The sequence below is a fragment of the Salvia miltiorrhiza genome, chromosome 6 (genome assembly GCF_028751815.1).
Source record: "Salvia miltiorrhiza cultivar Shanhuang (shh) chromosome 6, IMPLAD_Smil_shh, whole genome shotgun sequence".
Lineage (NCBI taxonomy): Eukaryota > Viridiplantae > Streptophyta > Magnoliopsida > Lamiales > Lamiaceae > Salvia > Salvia miltiorrhiza.
The window spans coordinates 36,755,174-36,774,306 of NC_080392.1; the positions used below are offsets into that span (position 1 = coordinate 36,755,174).

A 19,133-nucleotide genomic window follows, 5' to 3' on the forward strand; every position below is an offset into this window, starting at 1 on the left:
AACTGCATATATATGAATTATACAGCCTATAGTTTCTATCTTTTTGTGACACTCAGGATGGCTCTTACTGGATATGTGGATAAATGGATCATGTCGAAGCGATTGGTGAATGGTGGTATCCGGCTTGCCAGCGTTGTGGCAAAAAAGTAATGAAAGTTGACAACAAGTTCTATTGTGATCGTTGCAAGAAATATGATGGGCTGCCCAACAAGAGGTAATTTTTTTGAATAATTCTTATTTTTATACAAGAAATGAGATATTTTATAGATTTCAAATTTTATTATTGTTTGTATTTCACAGATTCATGTTGAAGGTCAATGTCATTGATGCCAGTAGCAATGCTACTCTACTGCTGTGGGATCGTGAATGCGTTAAGCTTTTGGGTAAAAGAGCTTCTGAAATTGATGGTGTTGGTGTTAAGGTATTAGAGTATTAAGAAATATATTGGTTTTTGTTTTTTTGTTAATAAGATGAAAGCTGAAAATGTATTTTTGTTGTGTTGTATGGTCCAGACAGGAGATTCATGCAACATTCCAAAAGAAATTCAGAGAAGCTTCTTCAGAAGGTGATCTTATTCAAGGTGCAACTGAGGAATGATGCAGATTTTAGGTTCGATCAACCATATATTGTGAAGGATTTGCATAACACTTGAAATTATTGAGAAACATGCTGCTGATTTTGTTGAAAGTTTGAATGATGTTAAAAGTCAGAATGATTATGCCAAATCATTGTCTGACATTTCATTTCAGTTGGTTATGATCTTGTGACTGATGTATTAATTAAGTATGATTCATTTTTGTATATTTAATGTGTGATTATTAATACTCCTGAAGTATTTTTAACATTATGTACTGTTTAATGTTGTAGAAGCAGATTCCTGTTTCTGAAACTATTGAGGCACATGGTGGTGATTTTGAAAAAATACTGGAGGAGGGGCATGATTTAATTGAGACAGGAAAAATGAAGATTGATAATTTGTTTGATCAGAGTGTAAAAGTGAAGAAGGTGAAGTTAAAGGAGGTGAAAGTGGAGAAGGAGTGATCTGGGAGTTGGAAGGCAGTCTTAGTTTTTTGAAAAGTAAATTGGAGATGGCCATGTTATTGTTTAATCCTATATTACTTTTGTTAGTTTTTTTTTTAGTACTTGACTGTCGTAGTTGATGCATTACTATATTAGCATCATTAAATTGTAGTCAAGTTAGTAAGATGGTCAATAATTAGATGCCATGAAGACTGCCAGTTTAAAATCTGTGGAGACTAAACACAGGTTTTTGTGTTTATTAGTACTTATTATGTAATTATGTAATGACAGCTTAGTTGAATGTCATAGTTTGTTTGCAAACACATATTGCAGTGTTTAAATGGCTCACCAATAGGCTTCTTTCTTCATGATTTGGATATGAGAAATCCAACTTTATTATACAGGAAGAAAAAACCATTTTGATTCTGGAAAACGAGAGTCAAACTATATTTTCAGAGTAAAGTAAAACGCATAATCTCAAAATATTATAGTCATGATTGGTATATAGATGAGATAAAGATGTGTGAAGTAAGAATATAAATGTAGTATTTGAAACAAAGAATTCACCTATTTTTGTGAATTGCAATGTCAGTGACTCAGTGTGTAGGTACAAGAAAATTCATAATTTGAGGGCAAAAATTTATATAGACAATGTAAGCTTATATATGTATAAGTTTGCAATATCTCTTTCATCATCAAAATGAAGATTGCAATGGCTGTTATCATTTCAAGTATTTGAGATTTAATCACTTAATTTCTATGTTGAACAAACATATGTATTAACGCATTTTTAACATATAATGGTTAACACAAAATTTCAGAGTAGGGAATTTCGCATGTGAAGAGTTGTGCAGAAGAACAACGAGTATCAAATTGAGAAGACAATTAGTTCAGAAACTGGCAGTTAGAGGAAGTTTCTTAACATGCAATAAATTTTAATATAGATGTGGTATTATAGAGTGCATCTGAAGGGGGTGTTGAATTATTCAGTAATAATATATCAAAATACCTTTAGAAGAGTAGTAGTTGAGGCAGTTGTATTTCACAAGTATCACCACCGGTGCGCGCCGAAACTAGCGATAGCATGAACAACGAGGATGAAATAAGACATCAACTGTGAATCAGAGGTAGTTTCTTCAAATGCAATGAATTTTACTATAGAAGTACTACAACATAACGCTTACAGATAGAGTTTTGTCGAGAGAGTAGTGGTTGTCGCCGCTGAATTTACAAGGAGCAGGGTCGGTGTCAAAGGTGGAAGGTTCCAGCGAGTACAACTAAAAAATGTACATTTTCACTTTTGTTAGGGTTTTCAGCATTAATTAATAGTGTAGATATATTATTGATTTTTTTATTCAGCTTTTTGTATCATTTAGAAATTTAAAATATTTTAATATTAAATTATGATAATAATTAATGATGTGTTTGATAAGTTTATTTTAATTTCAACACAATATTAATGACGTGTTTGATATATTTAACCTTTCTACCAATATTAATGCATTATTTATATATTTTACCATTCTACCAATATTAATTGTTTTATATGTTTGACTTTTGAATATAATAATTATAAATAGAAAGAAAAAAATGTTCCATTTTTTTATATATATTTCGACCGCTTGGAACATTTTAAAAAAGGCAGAGGGAACAGTTTGCTATCATAAATTAGTTTGAATATAGTTATTGACTTTAAGTGCAATATAAATTGTAAAGAAGTTAATTAATGATGTCATAGTGTATTAATATTATTTTCTTAATTATCATTTGCAGAGATGAATTCAAATGGGATATAGCGCCGAGGTTCAGGGTGTAGCTAAAGAATTTTAATCATTAATATGACATTAATGTGATAGAATAGAAATATAGGCCCAGGTTTACAATTTAGGATTTAGAGTGCAGCTGAAATATTAGAGGTAGAAAATCGAAAAAATATTAAATTAGAATGAAATATAATAATAAAAAAATCATAATTGGGTTCTTTTATAATAATGAGTATTACTTATAAGAAAAGAAAAGAAAAAAACTATCGTAGAGGAACTTATTTTTTTATAAACTTATAATCTGCTTAATTTTACAGCTTATAAACTTAAAGAGCTTTTTTTTCAAACACTTTGAAAGACCTTATAAGCCCTTGAATAGTATTTACAGGGTATTTTGTTGAGCTTAGCTGTAATATAAAAAACTTAAATATTAAAATGTATGAAATTTACATGCCATGCATAGCACGGGTGCTACACTAGTTTTCAGTAAAATGTAAAAGTCATTTTCAATTAAATTCTCGTGAATAAATATTGATTGATTGTGAATAAATCACAATTTCTTGACGATAAAATAAAATGAATTCTACCCATATTAATTTATAGTGAAAATTCCTCACATGGTCTGTGAATAAATATCGATTGACCACGAATAATCACGATTCAAATGAATGGTTATTTAATTAAAAATTTCATAATTAAATTCACTATGAATCCCACTCATTTAGGAAGGGAACCACTATAAGAGCACTCCCAGCAGAAATCCTAAAATTATGCTCATATATTCTTTCCTAAAGCTTTCCTATTAATTTTAGGATCTCGATTTTATAAATGCATACACCAGATCTCCTATTTTCTACATAAAAACAATAATTATGTGTGGGCCCTACTAATTATAAGCTTAAAATAAATTTAGGGTGGGTGTAAATTTAAGATTGAATTTAGGTAGGTGTAAAAAATTTTGTGGGCCCCATCCAATTTAGGGAATCTGCTGGATGCATTTTTTATATCATTTTCAATTATTTTAGCCTAAATTTAAAGTTAGTGATGCATTTAGGTGATCTACTGGGAGTGCTCTAAGCGTTTAATTTTATGACAAATCAAACTTATGATTTAGAATAATGGATTTTTAGATTTCATGGATATTTTAAATTCTCACCTAGGATCACCTGATCATCTCTCTATATCTATATATTATAATCGATATACTAACAACTACTCCCTCCGTCTCAGGTCAATAGGCTCATTTCTTTCGGCACAAAAATTAAGAAACTCACTTTTTGATAGTTAAATGGTGTGTGATCCACTAAAAATTAACCTTTTAAGAGTACCCCTTTATGAAAAGGCTAAATATTCTTTTGTTATTACTTAATAAAGCACTAAATATTTCCATATTAAGACTGTGCCTATTGGAGTGAGACGGATGAAGTACTATTTAGAAGCACAAATTGTAAATATTTTGACATTTAATTCATGCAGGTAATTTTTTTAATTCCCTATATGACTATATCTATGGAATTGTGATCAAAATCACTAAATTTATAAATCAGACAAAAACTAAAGTCTGATTTATTTTTCCGTCTTTCATTTGAAGAGAGGAATTAAAAATAATAATTCAAATTTTAAATTATGTATTTGTAACTAAAGAAAAAATAATTTTATGTATAGCATAAATCGGAACTGAGAGTCCGAGACTGAGTTTTTCCACGTTTATGAAATTATATTTTTTCAGTCCATTTTTTTTATATAAATTGGTGCATCCAAAACACGGCCCAATTAGTCGATATCTATAATCTATGGATTAGCAAAAGAAGCCCATAGCATAAAAAAGGCCCATTATTGAACAGAGAAATAAATTAAAAGAAAATTCAATTTTACTGCGAGGGGAAGAGAGCTGGGAGCTAGCAAAAATGGCGGCATCATCTTCTTCTCTCAATTTCAGCAGGTAAATCCGCTCTATCTCTATGACTTTTTCATTATAATTTCATATTATTATCTTCACCTCCTCAAGTAAAAAATCTCTACTCTAAATGTCTCACTTAATCTCCGCCTTTTTCCATTTTTCTTTTATTTTTTCATGAATTAAGCCCAAAAACTAGGTTAGAATTGGGGAGAAGACCTGATCGGTCGGTTCTTAATTTTTTGAAAATGCGTCGGGACCCCTCAAATATCAGATATTTACCGTCAAAGTTGTGTGTGGCATCCGCCGCGAATGGCGGTGGATTCAGGAAACCGGTTGTTGAAGGTGACGGCGTCATCATCGTCGACCACGGTTCGCGTCGAAAGGAATCCAATCTTATGCTGAGTAAGAAATTCCTTTGCTTAATTTTATGTTGTTGATTTTCTGTTTCGGTGAATTTTGAGCTGTTTCTTTATTTAGGACTGATGCACTAATGGTAATTGGTAAATCATGGAATTATATTTTTGTGAATCATTAAAAAATTCTACAAGAAAAAAAAATGGTTATTCATGAAATTTGGACTTCATGAGAGGATAATGTGATTTTTTCTAAATATAGTATATCTCTTCAAGCTATCTACAGCTGCTATCTATATAATTCTTCAAATTAATGGAACTTACCCAATTTTATTCATTGATGTTACTGCTGTCTAGCTTGATATAATGTAGAACAGTGTTTTGTTGATAGTTAACACCTTTTTTGTTTTTTTGTTCAGATGAATTTGTGGTTATGTTCAGAGATAAAACGAAATATCCGATAGTGGAACCTGCTCATATGGTATTGATCACATCTATGGATCTCGACTCCCCTCTTTTGACTTCATCTTTTATTGTAAATTGATAATGAAACTTCTGTTTTAATGACAAAGAGACGTCTAGAATTGTTTGTTGATTCCTCCCAGTTTCTTCTGTTGTAATTAGGAACTGGCTGAGCCATCTATCAAGGATGCTTTTGATTCGTGTGTTCGACAAGGGGCAAGGCGTGTTATAGTCAGCCCATTTTTCTTGTTTCCTGGAAGACATTGGAACCAGGTAATGGTTAAGAGAACTTGAAACATGTAATGAAGTTGGCCTCTTTCGTATTTTCAACACCTGAATCGAAAGATTTTGGAATGTGACACGAGCCAAGTTTTTCTGTTGCAATTTTGTAGGATATTCCTTCTCTGACGGCTGAAGCTGCCAAGGAGCATCCAGAGGTTTCCTATGTCATCACTGCGCCTCTTGGTCTGCACGAATTGCTTGTGGTACGAGGCTCTGGTTTATCCATCTTTATTTTCGCGTGCAGTCTACATTTATGCTAATGCCTTTTCTTATTGTTTCTCTGGAAAATAAACATACTTATTATGTATAGGATATCATGATAATCTTCATATACATATAATTTGACCTTGGTGTTTTATGTGGGTTAGTTACTTATGGTTTGCAAGTTAGCTGAAAGTGACACGGCCCGCTAACAATTACTCTTCACAGGATGTGGTGAACGACAGAATCACCTATTGCTTGAGTCATGTTGCAGGCGAGAAGGACGAGTGCTCAGTATGCGCCGGAACAGGAAAATGCCGGCTCTATAATTAGTGCGATGGTTTTCGACTTTATCATGCTCTCCTGTTACAAATTTTGAAGAGATGAACCAGTGTATCTTTACTTCATTTTTCTTCGTGTAAATTCCTACATATTGTAACATCCATTTGGTTGTGTTGATGTTTAACTAGCTTCTCATATATACATACATAATTTTCAAACTCATTCTGAAATTACATCTGGAGAATTGATAGTTGATACACACTTTTCCTTCATGCCTTCTTACACCGTTTCTTCAGATTGTATAGTTACTGTATTCATCTCTACTTGTTTGTTCATTTGCTAGTGCTTCGCTTCAGCCAGCTCCAAATTCTTGCAAAGTTTCCTATATTCAGTTCCTTGTATGCATTCTCGCGGGCTTCTGCCTGAGCTGGAGTTTCTTTCTCGTCCCTTGATTTTCCTGTAATCCCAGGTAAAATTTCTAACTAATAGCACATGAATCTTGCTGTAGACATTGATTCGTTTATGATGTAAGAATGTGATTACCCTGTCTCTGCTGCCTTTCTTCTTGCTGTAACTTTTTTTTGAAGGATTTGGCAGCCATGAATACATTTGCAGGTCTTTCCCATCCTTGTCCATATATTCCATATCCCTCCTTTGGTTGGGGCCGGATTAGGTGCTCAAGAACTGCTAGTTCTTCTGTATCGACCCAGTGGATGCAGTTTACAGGGCACGACTCGACTGACATCTGAAAGGTAAGTGTCCATAATCGAGATTCGATTCTTTCGTATGATATAGCAATCGCGATATATCTATCATCGATGACTATGATGTTGTAAGAGTTAGGTCAAAGCTCTCACAACAAACAAGGAAAAATACATTTGTCAAAATGGGACGACGGCCTTAGAAGAGTGCGTAGGTGGTCTCTTCGGGCTAGAGATCGAAGGTGGTTTGGGGCACTCTTCTCACGCCGTTGTCCCCGTATTGACAAGGTATTTTTCCTTGACTCTTACAAATGTGATGGTTTTGGTTTGAGCGACTAAAAATGAAACGGCCGGTACCTCAATCTTTGTGTAGTGATCGCCGTATTGAACCTTGACGCGCGCGGTTCCAGAAGCTTCGTCCATGGTGAATGTGTCGCCCGCTTGGTGCACGCATTTCCAGCAACCTGAAAATGGTCCGGTTTGACCCGACCACCCGTTTGAGTATGTTCGTCGTGATCTTACTCGCAACACGAATAAATCATTGGAGACATCGAGGGGGGCCTCACAGAAACCCTTGATCGCCCGAGGGTTTCTATACCGCTCTCCTCGATTTCTAATAGATTCCATATTTACCTACACAAGCATTTTCATCGACAAATAGAGCTTGGGGTCTCAAGGGCTCTTTCCACACACTACCGGGCGTGCTCCCCTCGATCTCGAACCCGAAACGAACTATGCCAATTGATCTATCGTATTCTTTTTTGAGTTCGTCTCTCACCAACACCTCATACGCTTTATTCAACATGATTGTGCTCTCATGACCCTGCAAACATAATTCGTTTCCAATTGCACAAACAAAAACTTAAGCTCAAAATTATGTTACAAAGCCCCAAACCTTCTCCCCAGCAATATCTGGGTGATGTTTCTTCTGCAGTTTTCTATAAGCATCCTTGATTTCTTGGCCACTCGCATCAACTGAGACTCCTAGCAACTCGTAATGGTTCTTGCCCTCTGCTGCTTTCTTCACACAACACAGCGTCGAACTGAACGTCGCCTCCTATTCCATACAACCAAAATCAATCGAATCGTGTTTTGTCTCAAAATTTTAGTGATCGTACGAGAATAAAAGATGAAACACGTTCGAAATGAAAAAAAAAAAAAAAAATAGTTTATGTTACCTCCACCAGAAGGAATTCTTGAAATTGCAGTGTTGATCGGTTATGAAAGGGTTTGGATTCAAGAATTGTTGATGAGGGGAAAGAGAGGCTGCCCACATTTTATTTTTCTGGTTTTCTCAATTATAGTTTTTTGGTCTTGGTAGATATATCTAGTTTGAGAAGTAGATATTTTAGTAGTGTCACATTTCTTCCATGGGTCCACTTTCAGGAACTGACTTTAAAAATTTCTGCATCCAAATAATTTATTTTTTATTTTTATGTTATCTTAGGAACATCCAAAAGAAAAGATTCATTCATAACAAGCTAAGTAGTAGTTTGTCTATGATTACACCAAATTTTGACCGCCTCATGCATAGGAACCTAAATATAATCCTAGTGATCAAATTATATTTTTGTATATAAAAAGAAGTTTGGGCAATATATAAAAAGCTGAAAAAAAATATAAAATACAATTTAAATATAATAACTAAAACAAGAATTTGACTGGATAATCATTAAGTCGAGCTCGGGCCTTGGCTTCGTCTCTGCAGCAACACAATAAGCACTAGCTGAGACAAAACACCCTTTATGATACTCTTTACTTAATCGACTTTCTTCAACTTGCAATTATATTACTGTCAAATTTGATCCAATTAAAAAAATTAAATATTTGTAGATTTCATTTGATGGATTTGGGCATGCTGATACAGCGATTATAATACAAATGATAAAGTGCGGAAAAGATATATGGATTCAACACAATAAAATATAGGGTAAATGTCACTTTATGTCCGATCGTTTGACCGAATTATCGATTATGTCCCAACCTTTTGATAATATCTAATCGGTACCCAACCTACCAACATTTTTTTAATTGTGTCCCGTAAAATTTTCCGGCGCCTGAGAGCTGACGTGGAACGCCAGAAACTATTACGTGACGTGGCAGCATTATTAAACTTAAAAAAAAACATTATTAAACTTACAAAAAAACAACCTAATACCTATGTGGCAAACCTATGTTGCAATTCAAACGAAAAAATGCAAATGAAAAAAAAAGCTTAAAGCGTCATTATTTCTCTAGTAAAAAACGCAAACAACTTCTTCAATCGCTTCTCCTCGATTAATCCTCGAACTCGAGCTACTTCGCCCCACTTCTCATCAGCAGCATACATATTTGATAACAGAACATAATAACCAGTATCAGAGGCATCCAACTCAACCAATTTCTTCCTTGCAATTTCTGCTATCTCCTTGTTTCGATGAACCCGGCATGAGCCGAGCAAGGCTCCCCAGACACCGGCATCACCATCATATTGAACATGTGAATGCCTTCTTGAACCAGACCAGCATGACTACATGCAGACAAGATGGAAATGAATGATAACTTATTCGGCCTAACTCCCGAGTTCTTGATCATCTCATCGAACAAATTCAGAGCCTCCCTGCCTCTCCCATGGATGTCGTATGTTGCTAGCATTGAGCTCCACATAACAACATCTCGATCTTTTACCTGTCCGAAATCTGCAATAGCACCATCCAAGCTACCACATTTTGCATAAGATTCTATCAGTGAAGCACGAACGAATAAATTATCGCCTAAGCCACATCTGATCACAAAAACCATGGAAGCATCTCCTCTGCTGAAGAACACCTAGCTCCGAACAAGCAGTCAGGATTTTAAGTACATCAAAAGCATCCGGTCGAAATCATTAGCCAGCATATCACGTATAACTCCAATGGACTCGCCCGTTCTCTCATTCTGAACACATCCGTGCAGCATTGCTGAGAAACAGACCGCGTCTTTCTCAGGCGTCTTTCAAACAGCTCAGCCGCTTCATCAGGGACAGTGCAACTCATTTACATGGAAATCAGAGCTGTGGAAACCAAGAAATCCGCATCCAACTCGTTTCTTGCAGCAAGTTCGTGTATCCTTCTCCCCTCATCTAACCTACAAGTAGCTTCACACGCTTGCAAAGCACTTATCAAAACAACGACATTGGGCTCGATTCCTCCAGCCACCATCTCATCGAAAAGACCAAGTGTTTCCTCAGCACCTCCTTGATGAGCATATCAAGCAATCATAGAACCCCACGAAATCACATCTCTCTCTTCCATTTCTCCAAACAATCTCGTTGCAGAATCAATTGAACTCGTCTTTCCATACAAGTTTAGCAATGCATTCGACAAATTTAAGTCCCTCTGCAATCCCACCCTTATCATATAACCATGAACACTCATCCCCGCTCTACAATGGCGTCCTGATCCTCCATTTAGGGTTTTCGCTCTTCGGTCTGGTGGCGGTGGAGAGCAGCAATCATAGCCTCGCCCGTACATACGCATTCCTCCTCTTCTGCTCCTTGTTCCTCGACCTCTCATGGTTCTTCCTCTTCTCTCACCAAATCTGGCATTTTCCTGCCGGTGTTTACGGAAGATTAGCCGCCTACGCCGTAAAGCTGACTCTGGTGGTGCAAATCGCCGGAGTCTCGACTCCATCAAATCCGGCTTCAACAGCGTTGCGAGCAGCCACCCTAAAATCATTGACGATGCCATGAATTTCATCGGTGGTTAGTTCTCTGGGAGGAGACCGAAGAGTTGAAGTTTGAGAATGGAGGCAAGCACCGCGTTCGTGGCTGATTTTGACTATGATTTGGGATTTTTCTTCAAACCCTCAATGTTGTGTCGTTTAGAGTGCCACATAAGAATTATGATTTAAAAAAAAAGAATTATAATGTTGTCAATTCCATGTGGATTCAGAATTCCATGCAATAAATTTCCGGCGTTCCACGTCAGCTCCCAGGCATGGAAAATTTTTTACGGGACACAATTAAAAAAATATTGATAGGTTGAGTACCAATTAGATATTATCGAAAGGTTGGGACATAATCGATAATTCGGTCAAACGATGGGACATAAAGTGACATTTATCCTAAAATATATACTTAAAATCCTCAGTATTTTGCTTTTTTGGTTTAATTTATTTTCTTAGAGTTACTTATACAACAAAGTGACTATTAAATCTTTGAATCCCCAATCTATTCCAGAGCATCTTATTAAGTGAGTGTGTTTGGTCCTCAAGGCATTTTTATTGCTACAATGATTTTACTTATATTCTAATAATTTTCTAAATTGTGTTAATATCAAATTACTACTTCCTTCGTCCCATTAATAATGACTATTTTTCATTTTTCGTCTGTTCCATTAATAATGGCCCATTTCAAAAAAGAAAACTACTATATTACAAAAAGTTGTGGACTCCACCACTAGGTCCACTATCTATCACTTTTATCCTTTAATCAATTTTCTTCTTTTACCGTACCTAAAAGTAGGGAGTCATACTTAATGGGACGGAGGGAGTAATATAATAATTATTTTCTGAATTTGGAAAATTATTATTTTAACTCAATATAATATATATATATATATAAGGGCGCACTCCAGTGAGACCCCCTATTTTTCGTGTAACATGAGGACAATGAATAAAACATATAATACTAATGAACAAGACGTATATCTAACGAACAAAATGTATATATTGATGAAAAACAAAATTTAAAAAATTGGTAATGAATAAGACATATATACTGATGAACAATACATTACATACTGATGAACAATGCAGTATATACTGATGAATAACAAAATTTAAAATATTCTGCTCCCTCCAGGATTCGAACCCTGCGGAAAAAAATCTCCCTCCAGATACAATATCAGTCATAGGATTGATTAAACAAATGCACCAGATCGTGCCTCATGTTACACGAAAATTTGGGGGTCTCATTGGAGCGGCTCCATATATATATATATATATATATATATATATATATATATATATATATATATATGGTGTGGTTCTAGAGAATACTACATTATTTGTGAGAACGTGAGAACCATCAAATCTAATGCATCCACTGTAAAAATTAATTCATTCAAAAAAATTAAAAAAATTGTTCCATTCAGGATTCGAACCCAGGATCTGCATTCATCCAACAAGATGATCGAATGGCTGAAAATGGTTCTCCGTTCTTCTTTTATTTAGTGGTTCTTTCTTGAACCTCTCCATATATATATATATATATATATTGTGTTTTAAGGCATTTCTCTAAAAAAGAAAAGTTTAAAATTTCGGTCAATTTTTAAATTTAGAACACACTTTCTACTGCTCCCTTCGTCCCATAAGAGTGTGCATTTCTTTCTATTTTGGAACATCCACAAGAGTGTGCATTGTCATTTTTGAACACTACCTCATCACTAACTCCTCATTTTTTATTCTTACTTTATAATGAATCACTTTCTCCACTCCTAGCACACTCATCTAACATTTTACTAAACATATGTCACCAAAAGTGATGCACACTCTTATGGGACGAAGGGGGTATAACATATTGGTACGGACATGGGCTGATGTATTAAGGGACTACATCGGGCTTCAGCATAGTGTAAATCCTAAATTTTTTCTTATATTTATATAGGGTTAAATGCATTTAAATTCATGAACTTTAGTCAAAATCCATTTTTAACATGAACTTTCAAAAATTCATTTATATACACCAAGTTTGGGACTTTGTTCAATTTTAACAACGAATTCATCTTCGACAATTTAAAAACACACATGGCACTGACGTGTGAGCTTACTACCCTTTATCTTCCAACCTATCAGTATTCCCGTGTGTTTTGGAGAGGGTAATGAGCCTACCCAAAGTGCCACGAGTGTTTTCAAATCGTCGAAAATAAATTTGTTGTTAATTAAAATTAAATAGGGTCTCAAAGTTGGAGTATAAAAATGAACTTTTAAAAATCCGTGTTAGAAATGAATTTTGATTAAACTTCATGAATTTAGATGCATTTAACCCATTTATATATTATATTAAGTCCAACTCAAATTAGTTCAGTTTAAAGTGATTAAAAAATTAAAATGCAATTAGTGCTCGTTTGGTTCAAATAGAGAAATGGAAAGAGAATGAAATCAAATAAAAAAGTGGAATGATAATAATAATCATTACTTTTATTGAGTGTTTGGTTTAACAATGGAAATGAATCATTAGTATGGGATTCCCTTTCTTTTGTTTCTCCTTTATTTTGAGCGGTAACAAGTTGGATGATTGAGTACCCTCAAATAAGGGTAATGATTATCTCATTATCCAAACTAAACAATAAGTAATGAATTCAATTACTTGATTCCCTTTTCAACCTCTTAAAACGCCCTACCAAACGTGGGCTTAATGTTTATTGATGTGTGCAATACTAGCGAAGAAATCAAATTAAATGATTCAATCGTGTTCTCCTTCTCGGCTCCTTCGATCACCACCGTAGCACGAGCATCATCGTCGACTGAAATTTGCAAAATTCATAGATATATGTTTTTTCTATATTGCAAAATTTGCGTGGAACATAGGCTGCCTGCTTTTGGTTATCGAAAAATTTATTTAGCCTAAAATATGAAAACGAAATAGATTTATTTTTATTGGTATATACTAATATTTCAAATCTCAAAGTAATGAAACTTGACCGAATCTTTTGGTGCAAAAGGGTAAATTTTCCAAAATTAAACCGGTAATATGAAAAAAAAAAAAAAAAACACACGCGTCCGCATACAATCGTTCCACGTTTCGATTCGAGATACTTCGTATTAACCATTTCTTCTGAGTTTTTCCTCTCGACATTTTGGGATCTCGTAGTCGTCGCCTCAACAATTTTGCATCGAAACGTGAGTTTCCTTTCTCTGTTTGATGATCTTATTGTTTCTTATATGTTTCGTGTTTCTTTTTGTATAATTTTGAGCTTGCTTCAGCGTTCATCAATTTCATTTTATTCGTCGTGAATTTGGTTTTGGTTCGGCGATTTTTTTTCAATTATTATTCTTGTTTTTCTGTGTGTTATGCTCAAAATAGTGAGTAAAATTTGATTTATCTGCGTTTCTATTTCATCATTTGTTTCCGCTTAGAGCTTTGAAAAAAAATATTGTAATTTTTTTTGTTGTATTTGATATAAATCAGAATATATCCAGATTTGCTGATTTTGTTTCACATTGTATAAAAACACTGTCGAGCTCTATATTTTGATAATGTTGCTAAATACTGGTTAAAAATCGTTTATTTAATTAGATTAGATTTAAGATGGTAAATTTTGAGAATTTGTATTAATGGATTTAATTAGGTTTAGCTCCAAATGGCCAATGAAAGGATTTTAAATCGATCAAGCCACATTGCATAGAAGTAAAGTAATGAACAGCGGTGTGTGTGTGTGTTGGCCTAGTGGTAGGAGGTTAATGCCCAAGACATGAGGTCTTCGGTTCGAGTCCTCCGTCGTGCGGTCTTTAAAATTTCTTTATTTACTTATGTAATTTATAAAAAAAAAAAGTAATGAACAACTCACAAGTTATTCGGAGCTATTTTAGTGACCTTAGCTCGAAAAAAGCTAGTTTAGTGAGCTTAATAGTGTTCGGCTCGTTGGCTCGTTAAGTAATTTAGCTTGAAAATATAAATTATTATTTAGGCTGCGTTTACTTTGATGGATAAATTTATTCCTGGAAAAGAATTGATAACAAAAATTTATGCATTTAAATGTCTCATTCCTTTTCCAACATTTGACACAAAAATGATGTTCATCATTTTTCTTCCTTATTTTCACTTCAAAGATGGATAATATTATTCCTCCATTTTTGGTGTGATAATAGTATTCATCCTTGAAGTGAAAATAAGGAAGGAAAAATGGTGAGCGATCTCTTTTGTGTCAAATGTTGGAAAAAGAATAAGACATTTAAGGCATAATTTTTTTTTATCCATCATTTTCCATGGATAAATTTATCTATCAAATAAACGCAGCCTTAGTATAATTGATATTTATATATACTATAATTTGTACTAAGTGTATCAAGTCTCTAACTCTATTTTTTATAAGAAAATCATTATTATATTATGTTATTGTGAATAAAATAATTAATATTTTGAATATAAATATAAATTTAAAAAGTTCACTTAGGCTCGTTATACTCGTGAGTTTCGAAGTATTTGGCAAACAAAATTTGGGATTTGACTCAATAACAATCAAACCAAACTTGAGCATAATGGTATTTGGCTCGACTCTGTGTGGAGAAGTTTTGGGCCCCCCAAAAAAAGTTAAATAAAATAATGAACATAGTTTGTTTTATGATCAATCATGAGTTAGCTTGTATTGCACTAACAAATTATTATCTACTTGTGTTAGGTTTTGGTTTCATAGAAGACAATGGCTGGTCATATAGTTTACAAGGGCCCGAGTGTCATAAAGGAGATCATTATCGGGATCGGCCTCGGCATGGTGGCCGGAGGATTTTTTAAAATGTACCACTGGGAAGAGCAACGGAAGACTAGGGAGTTCTATGATCTTCTCGAGAAGGGTGAGATCACCGTCGTTAGAGAAGATGAGTAGACTAAATCCCTTAATTCTTTAATTCTTGCTCGTGCAATAATTTCGCAAATCAATTGCTATGCATAGCTGCAAATTCTTTGTTTCCCGATCTCTTTGTAGTTTAGCTGCTCCTACAATAAGAGCTTGATTATGCAATGACACAACAGTTTCAAATCCATAGATTCAAATGTTTGGTTACCTTTTGCTTATTTGTTGAACTAACAAGTAGGGGGAGGCTGTGTTCTCGAAGATGGTAACTTCTAGAACAATCTAGATTCTAGTGTCTAGTATAGAGACCTCTCCTTTTCTTATCGTATTTCAGGTTCATATATTATTTCATCGGGGAGGCATCATAGTGTGGGACACATTAGTGTGTTTGAGAACTAAATAAATTGATAAATATTCCAATTCTGGCCTAGGTGCTTTCTTTTTTATTTTATCAGTGCACGTTTCGTGTTCCTTTATGAACACGAACATGTGCACATACTTGTATATAAAATTGGGAACCATAGTATCTACCCGTAGATTTTAGGAAGATATGTCGTATCAGTTGCAATCGGAACATGTTCCGATTTCGTGCTTGGTTCACCTTTAAGTTTATAGTGCTACTAGTTGAAAGGTATAAATTTACTATATATACTAATATACATTATCAAATAGTTAAATTTTCATAATTTTAAAGAATTTTAGATAAATATTCTTGATTTATTTTAAAATGAGTACTTATATAATTAAAATTTTTAACTATGGGTATTTTGGTATGCAATAGTATGAAATAAAGGTATGATATGTTTAACTAAAATACTAACCTTTTACTATGTCATATTAATATCATGTTTCGTAGAATGCATCAAAATATTTGTAAAATATATTTGTTGTTTGGTATGATGTATTCAGATATAAAGTTAATAATACTTATAATTATGATTTGTATTACGTATATCATCTTCTTAGGCGGTATACAAAATTACTCAAATTTATTTAATATTTTCAGGCTTTTGATTTATAAAGGGTCGTGTGCTTTGTATCAAACAAGATATTGGGGGTGACATAGATATATTATATCATTAGTACCAATCGAGCCCTATAAGTATGTCAAAATCTTTAAAGAATAGTCCCATCGGTACATCTGACGACAACAACAACAACAACAATTGCAGGTTAATTGCATGTAATATCACAAACTTTGAAAAAAATCAATTTTCCCCACAAACTTAAAAAATTATCAAATACTTTCAAAACTTTTCAAACTCCCCATGTCAACTTTCATGATAATTACAAATCTACCCTGCATTCATACAAATTATAGAAAGACCCCCATATATGTTCAATATTCGTATAAAATTAAAAAAGAACCCCAACATGATATTATTTTAGGCAAAATTATCCTCATGAATTTTTCTACAATTATAAAGCAATTTTATAAAATCATAAAAATAGCCCAACATGCTTCCGTATCACTTCAAAATTAATATAAACATAAATCAACTTTATACCTTTAGTCGAATGGTTTTCTTCAGTAGTCAGTTCCTATTGCGTTTTACGGACCGTCTGCCCTCAAGGCTCCGTCCAACTATGTGCTCGCAAGGGATGGTTGCAACCTTCCTCCTTCACTAAGTTCCGACGTATTTACTAAATCGGAAAGTTGAGCAAAAACAAAGCGTTTAAAGAGACAAAATATTTAATTTATTTCATAAAATCTCCCTAAGGGAGGAGACAAACATGTTTAGCTACTCATTAGTAGCTAACACTTGTGTACATAAAATTAAAAGAACTAAAACTTAAAAAAAAAAAAAAAACTTTGAAAACTAAAATTTTAATTTTACAAAGATATATTTCTAGAGAGAGTGTGTTGTGTGAAGTTGTGATGATTTTTCAATGATCCTCCTTTCTCTCCAAAGCTTGAGTTTTATAGAGGTTTGATGCCATCTATTTCCCTTGGTGGTTGGCCTTGGATTCATTTTCTAAGTGGCCAGCTTGTGTTGAATGTGATGGCCATTTTCTTTTGTCGGTCATGATTGCCGACACTTGTTAGTGCCTTCACATGGGGGTGGACCATTCCTTTGTTATCTTGTGATAATGCTGGTAGGGGCCAACTACTTCCATCCTCCACTCACCTTTGTCGTCTGCTTTTGGTGAGTGGTCTGTAGTTCCACCTAAGGCTGGTAAATCGGTGCCGGTTTTTCGGTTAAAATCGTAACCGACCCGGTTCGGTTACCGATTAGTATTTCAGCTTTAAACCGGTTAATCGGTTTAACCGGTCGGTTAACCGGTTAAATTGATTAACCGATTTTTTTAATTAAATTAATTAATTAATATTATATTATATTAAAATTTAAAAAACCCCACAAATAGTTAGGGTTTGAGACTTTGAAATTGAGTCTGTCTTTCCCCTTGCTTGCTTCCCATTCCCACCGGCGCCTCCCTTGCCTCCCACCAGCACCGGCGTCGCTGTCTCCCCCCGGTGCTCAGCCAGTCAGCCTGCACTCCGCCGAGTCGCCGACGCTCTCCCAGTCCCTGGTCCGCCGCTGGCCCGCTGCATTTGCTATCACCGACCGCAGCCCGCCACCCCAGCTACCGTCACCTCGTTCACCGCACTCCGCCGGCGCCACTCCCTCCGCCTTGTTCTTCTTCTTCTCGGCGATAACTCATTCCGCCAGCGTCACTCCCTCCGCCAGCGACCAGCATCGCCCCCTCCGCCGGCATCGCTGCTGTGCATTCAGGTATTAACGAATAACAATCTCTTCTTTTCTTTCTTTTTTTAGGCATCGTCCTATTTGGATTTTGGAGGTGGTGACTTGGTGTTGGAGATGATATACTATTGTTGTCTGCTAAATGCTGATTGGAGTTTGGGTGCTCAATTGCTCATAGTTTTGTGTAAATAGCTATTGTAATTGTAAATTTTGTGTCAATAGCTCATCAAGCAAATCAGTTAGCTGCTGTAGCCTGTAAATAGCTGCTGTAAATTACTAGATTTTGTGAAAATAGCTGCTGATTAGTGTAAATTTTTGTGTGCATAGCTGCTGTAAATAGTTGCTGTGAATTGTGATAGAGTGAGACTTTGAAAGAGTATTTTAATTTTGTAAAATAGTTGCTGGTGTAAATAGTTATGTTAGATGTAAATAATGGCTTGATAGTTGCTGGTGTATTTTAATTTTATAGATAGTTGCTGTAAATAATTTCGTGGAATAGTTGCTGTTATGGCTTTGATAAATTTTGGTTTCGATATGTAAAAATTGATTGAAAGAGTATTTTAATTTTGTTAGGTATGTTTGAACAAAAATTTCCCTAATCTTAACTTATACCAATTTGATCTAAAAGCAAACTGTTTCTATGTGTGTTATCTTGTTTACTTTAATTGTGGTTAAATTGTTGCTTAGGTTGGGAATTTGTTTATTAGAATTAGAGTTGTTTCTTTTTTTTTAAAATATAACATTATAAGTCTGTATAAAATATATTTTGGTTCTAAATAAACATAAAACATTAGTTGGTGGGGATAGGACCTCATCCTTTCTTTGAAAAGGCAAGGTTCGAATCCCATTGCTTACAAATTTATTAAATTCAATTTTTTTGGAAATTAACCGTTAACCGAATAACCGGTCCGGTTCGATTAACCGAATTAACCG

General features: G+C 34.5%; 4 protein-coding genes and 1 pseudogene across 6 annotated transcripts; 3 read left to right on the forward strand and 2 right to left on the reverse strand.

Annotated features, from left to right (window-relative positions):
• Positions 1 to 83: 83 nt before the first annotated feature.
• LOC130990848 (uncharacterized) lies at positions 84 to 1,041 on the forward strand. The gene is made up of 5 exons (XM_057915078.1): positions 84 to 214; positions 301 to 421; positions 513 to 565; positions 635 to 752; positions 868 to 1,041. The coding sequence occupies exons 1-5, from the start codon at positions 84 to 86 to the stop codon at positions 1,039 to 1,041; spliced, it is 597 nt and encodes a 198-aa protein (XP_057771061.1).
• A 3,525-nt stretch (positions 1,042 to 4,566) lies between these two features.
• Positions 4,567 to 6,485, forward strand: LOC130989352 (sirohydrochlorin ferrochelatase, chloroplastic). 2 transcript variants are annotated; one of them, XM_057913308.1, is made up of 6 exons: positions 4,567 to 4,725; positions 4,868 to 5,085; positions 5,456 to 5,517; positions 5,661 to 5,771; positions 5,891 to 5,983; positions 6,210 to 6,485. In XM_057913308.1, the coding sequence occupies exons 1-6, from the start codon at positions 4,691 to 4,693 to the stop codon at positions 6,312 to 6,314; spliced, it is 624 nt and encodes a 207-aa protein (XP_057769291.1). In that variant the 5' UTR covers positions 4,567 to 4,690; the 3' UTR covers positions 6,315 to 6,485. The 2 variants fall into 2 exon arrangements, with proteins under 2 accessions (XP_057769291.1, XP_057769292.1); XM_057913309.1 differs by having other exon boundaries at positions 4,630 to 4,725; positions 4,955 to 5,085.
• On the reverse strand, positions 6,437 to 8,301 carry LOC130989353 (chaperone protein dnaJ C76, chloroplastic-like). Its single transcript, XM_057913310.1, has 6 exons — positions 8,143 to 8,301; positions 7,860 to 8,021; positions 7,598 to 7,787; positions 7,322 to 7,428; positions 6,807 to 7,008; positions 6,437 to 6,720 (listed from the first exon to the last, which is right to left on the reverse strand). Exons 3-6 carry the CDS (start codon positions 7,767 to 7,769, stop codon positions 6,596 to 6,598), a joined length of 606 nt encoding a protein of 201 aa, XP_057769293.1. The 5' UTR covers positions 7,770 to 7,787; positions 7,860 to 8,021; positions 8,143 to 8,301; the 3' UTR covers positions 6,437 to 6,595.
• A 769-nt stretch (positions 8,302 to 9,070) lies between these two features.
• Positions 9,071 to 10,831, reverse strand: LOC130989355 (putative pentatricopeptide repeat-containing protein At3g01580; annotated as a pseudogene).
• Positions 10,832 to 13,671: 2,840 nt separating this feature from the next.
• LOC130989356 (cytochrome c oxidase subunit 5C-like) lies at positions 13,672 to 18,735 on the forward strand. Of its 2 annotated transcripts, none has more exons than XM_057913311.1 (2): positions 13,672 to 13,825; positions 15,325 to 18,735. In XM_057913311.1, exon 2 carries the CDS (start codon positions 15,346 to 15,348, stop codon positions 15,526 to 15,528), a length of 183 nt encoding a protein of 60 aa, XP_057769294.1. In that variant the 5' UTR covers positions 13,672 to 13,825; positions 15,325 to 15,345; the 3' UTR covers positions 15,529 to 18,735. The 2 variants fall into 2 exon arrangements, with proteins under 2 accessions (XP_057769294.1, XP_057769295.1); XM_057913312.1 differs by lacking the exon at positions 13,672 to 13,825 and adding an exon at positions 13,876 to 14,008.
• The last annotated feature ends 398 nt before the right edge of the window (positions 18,736 to 19,133 follow it).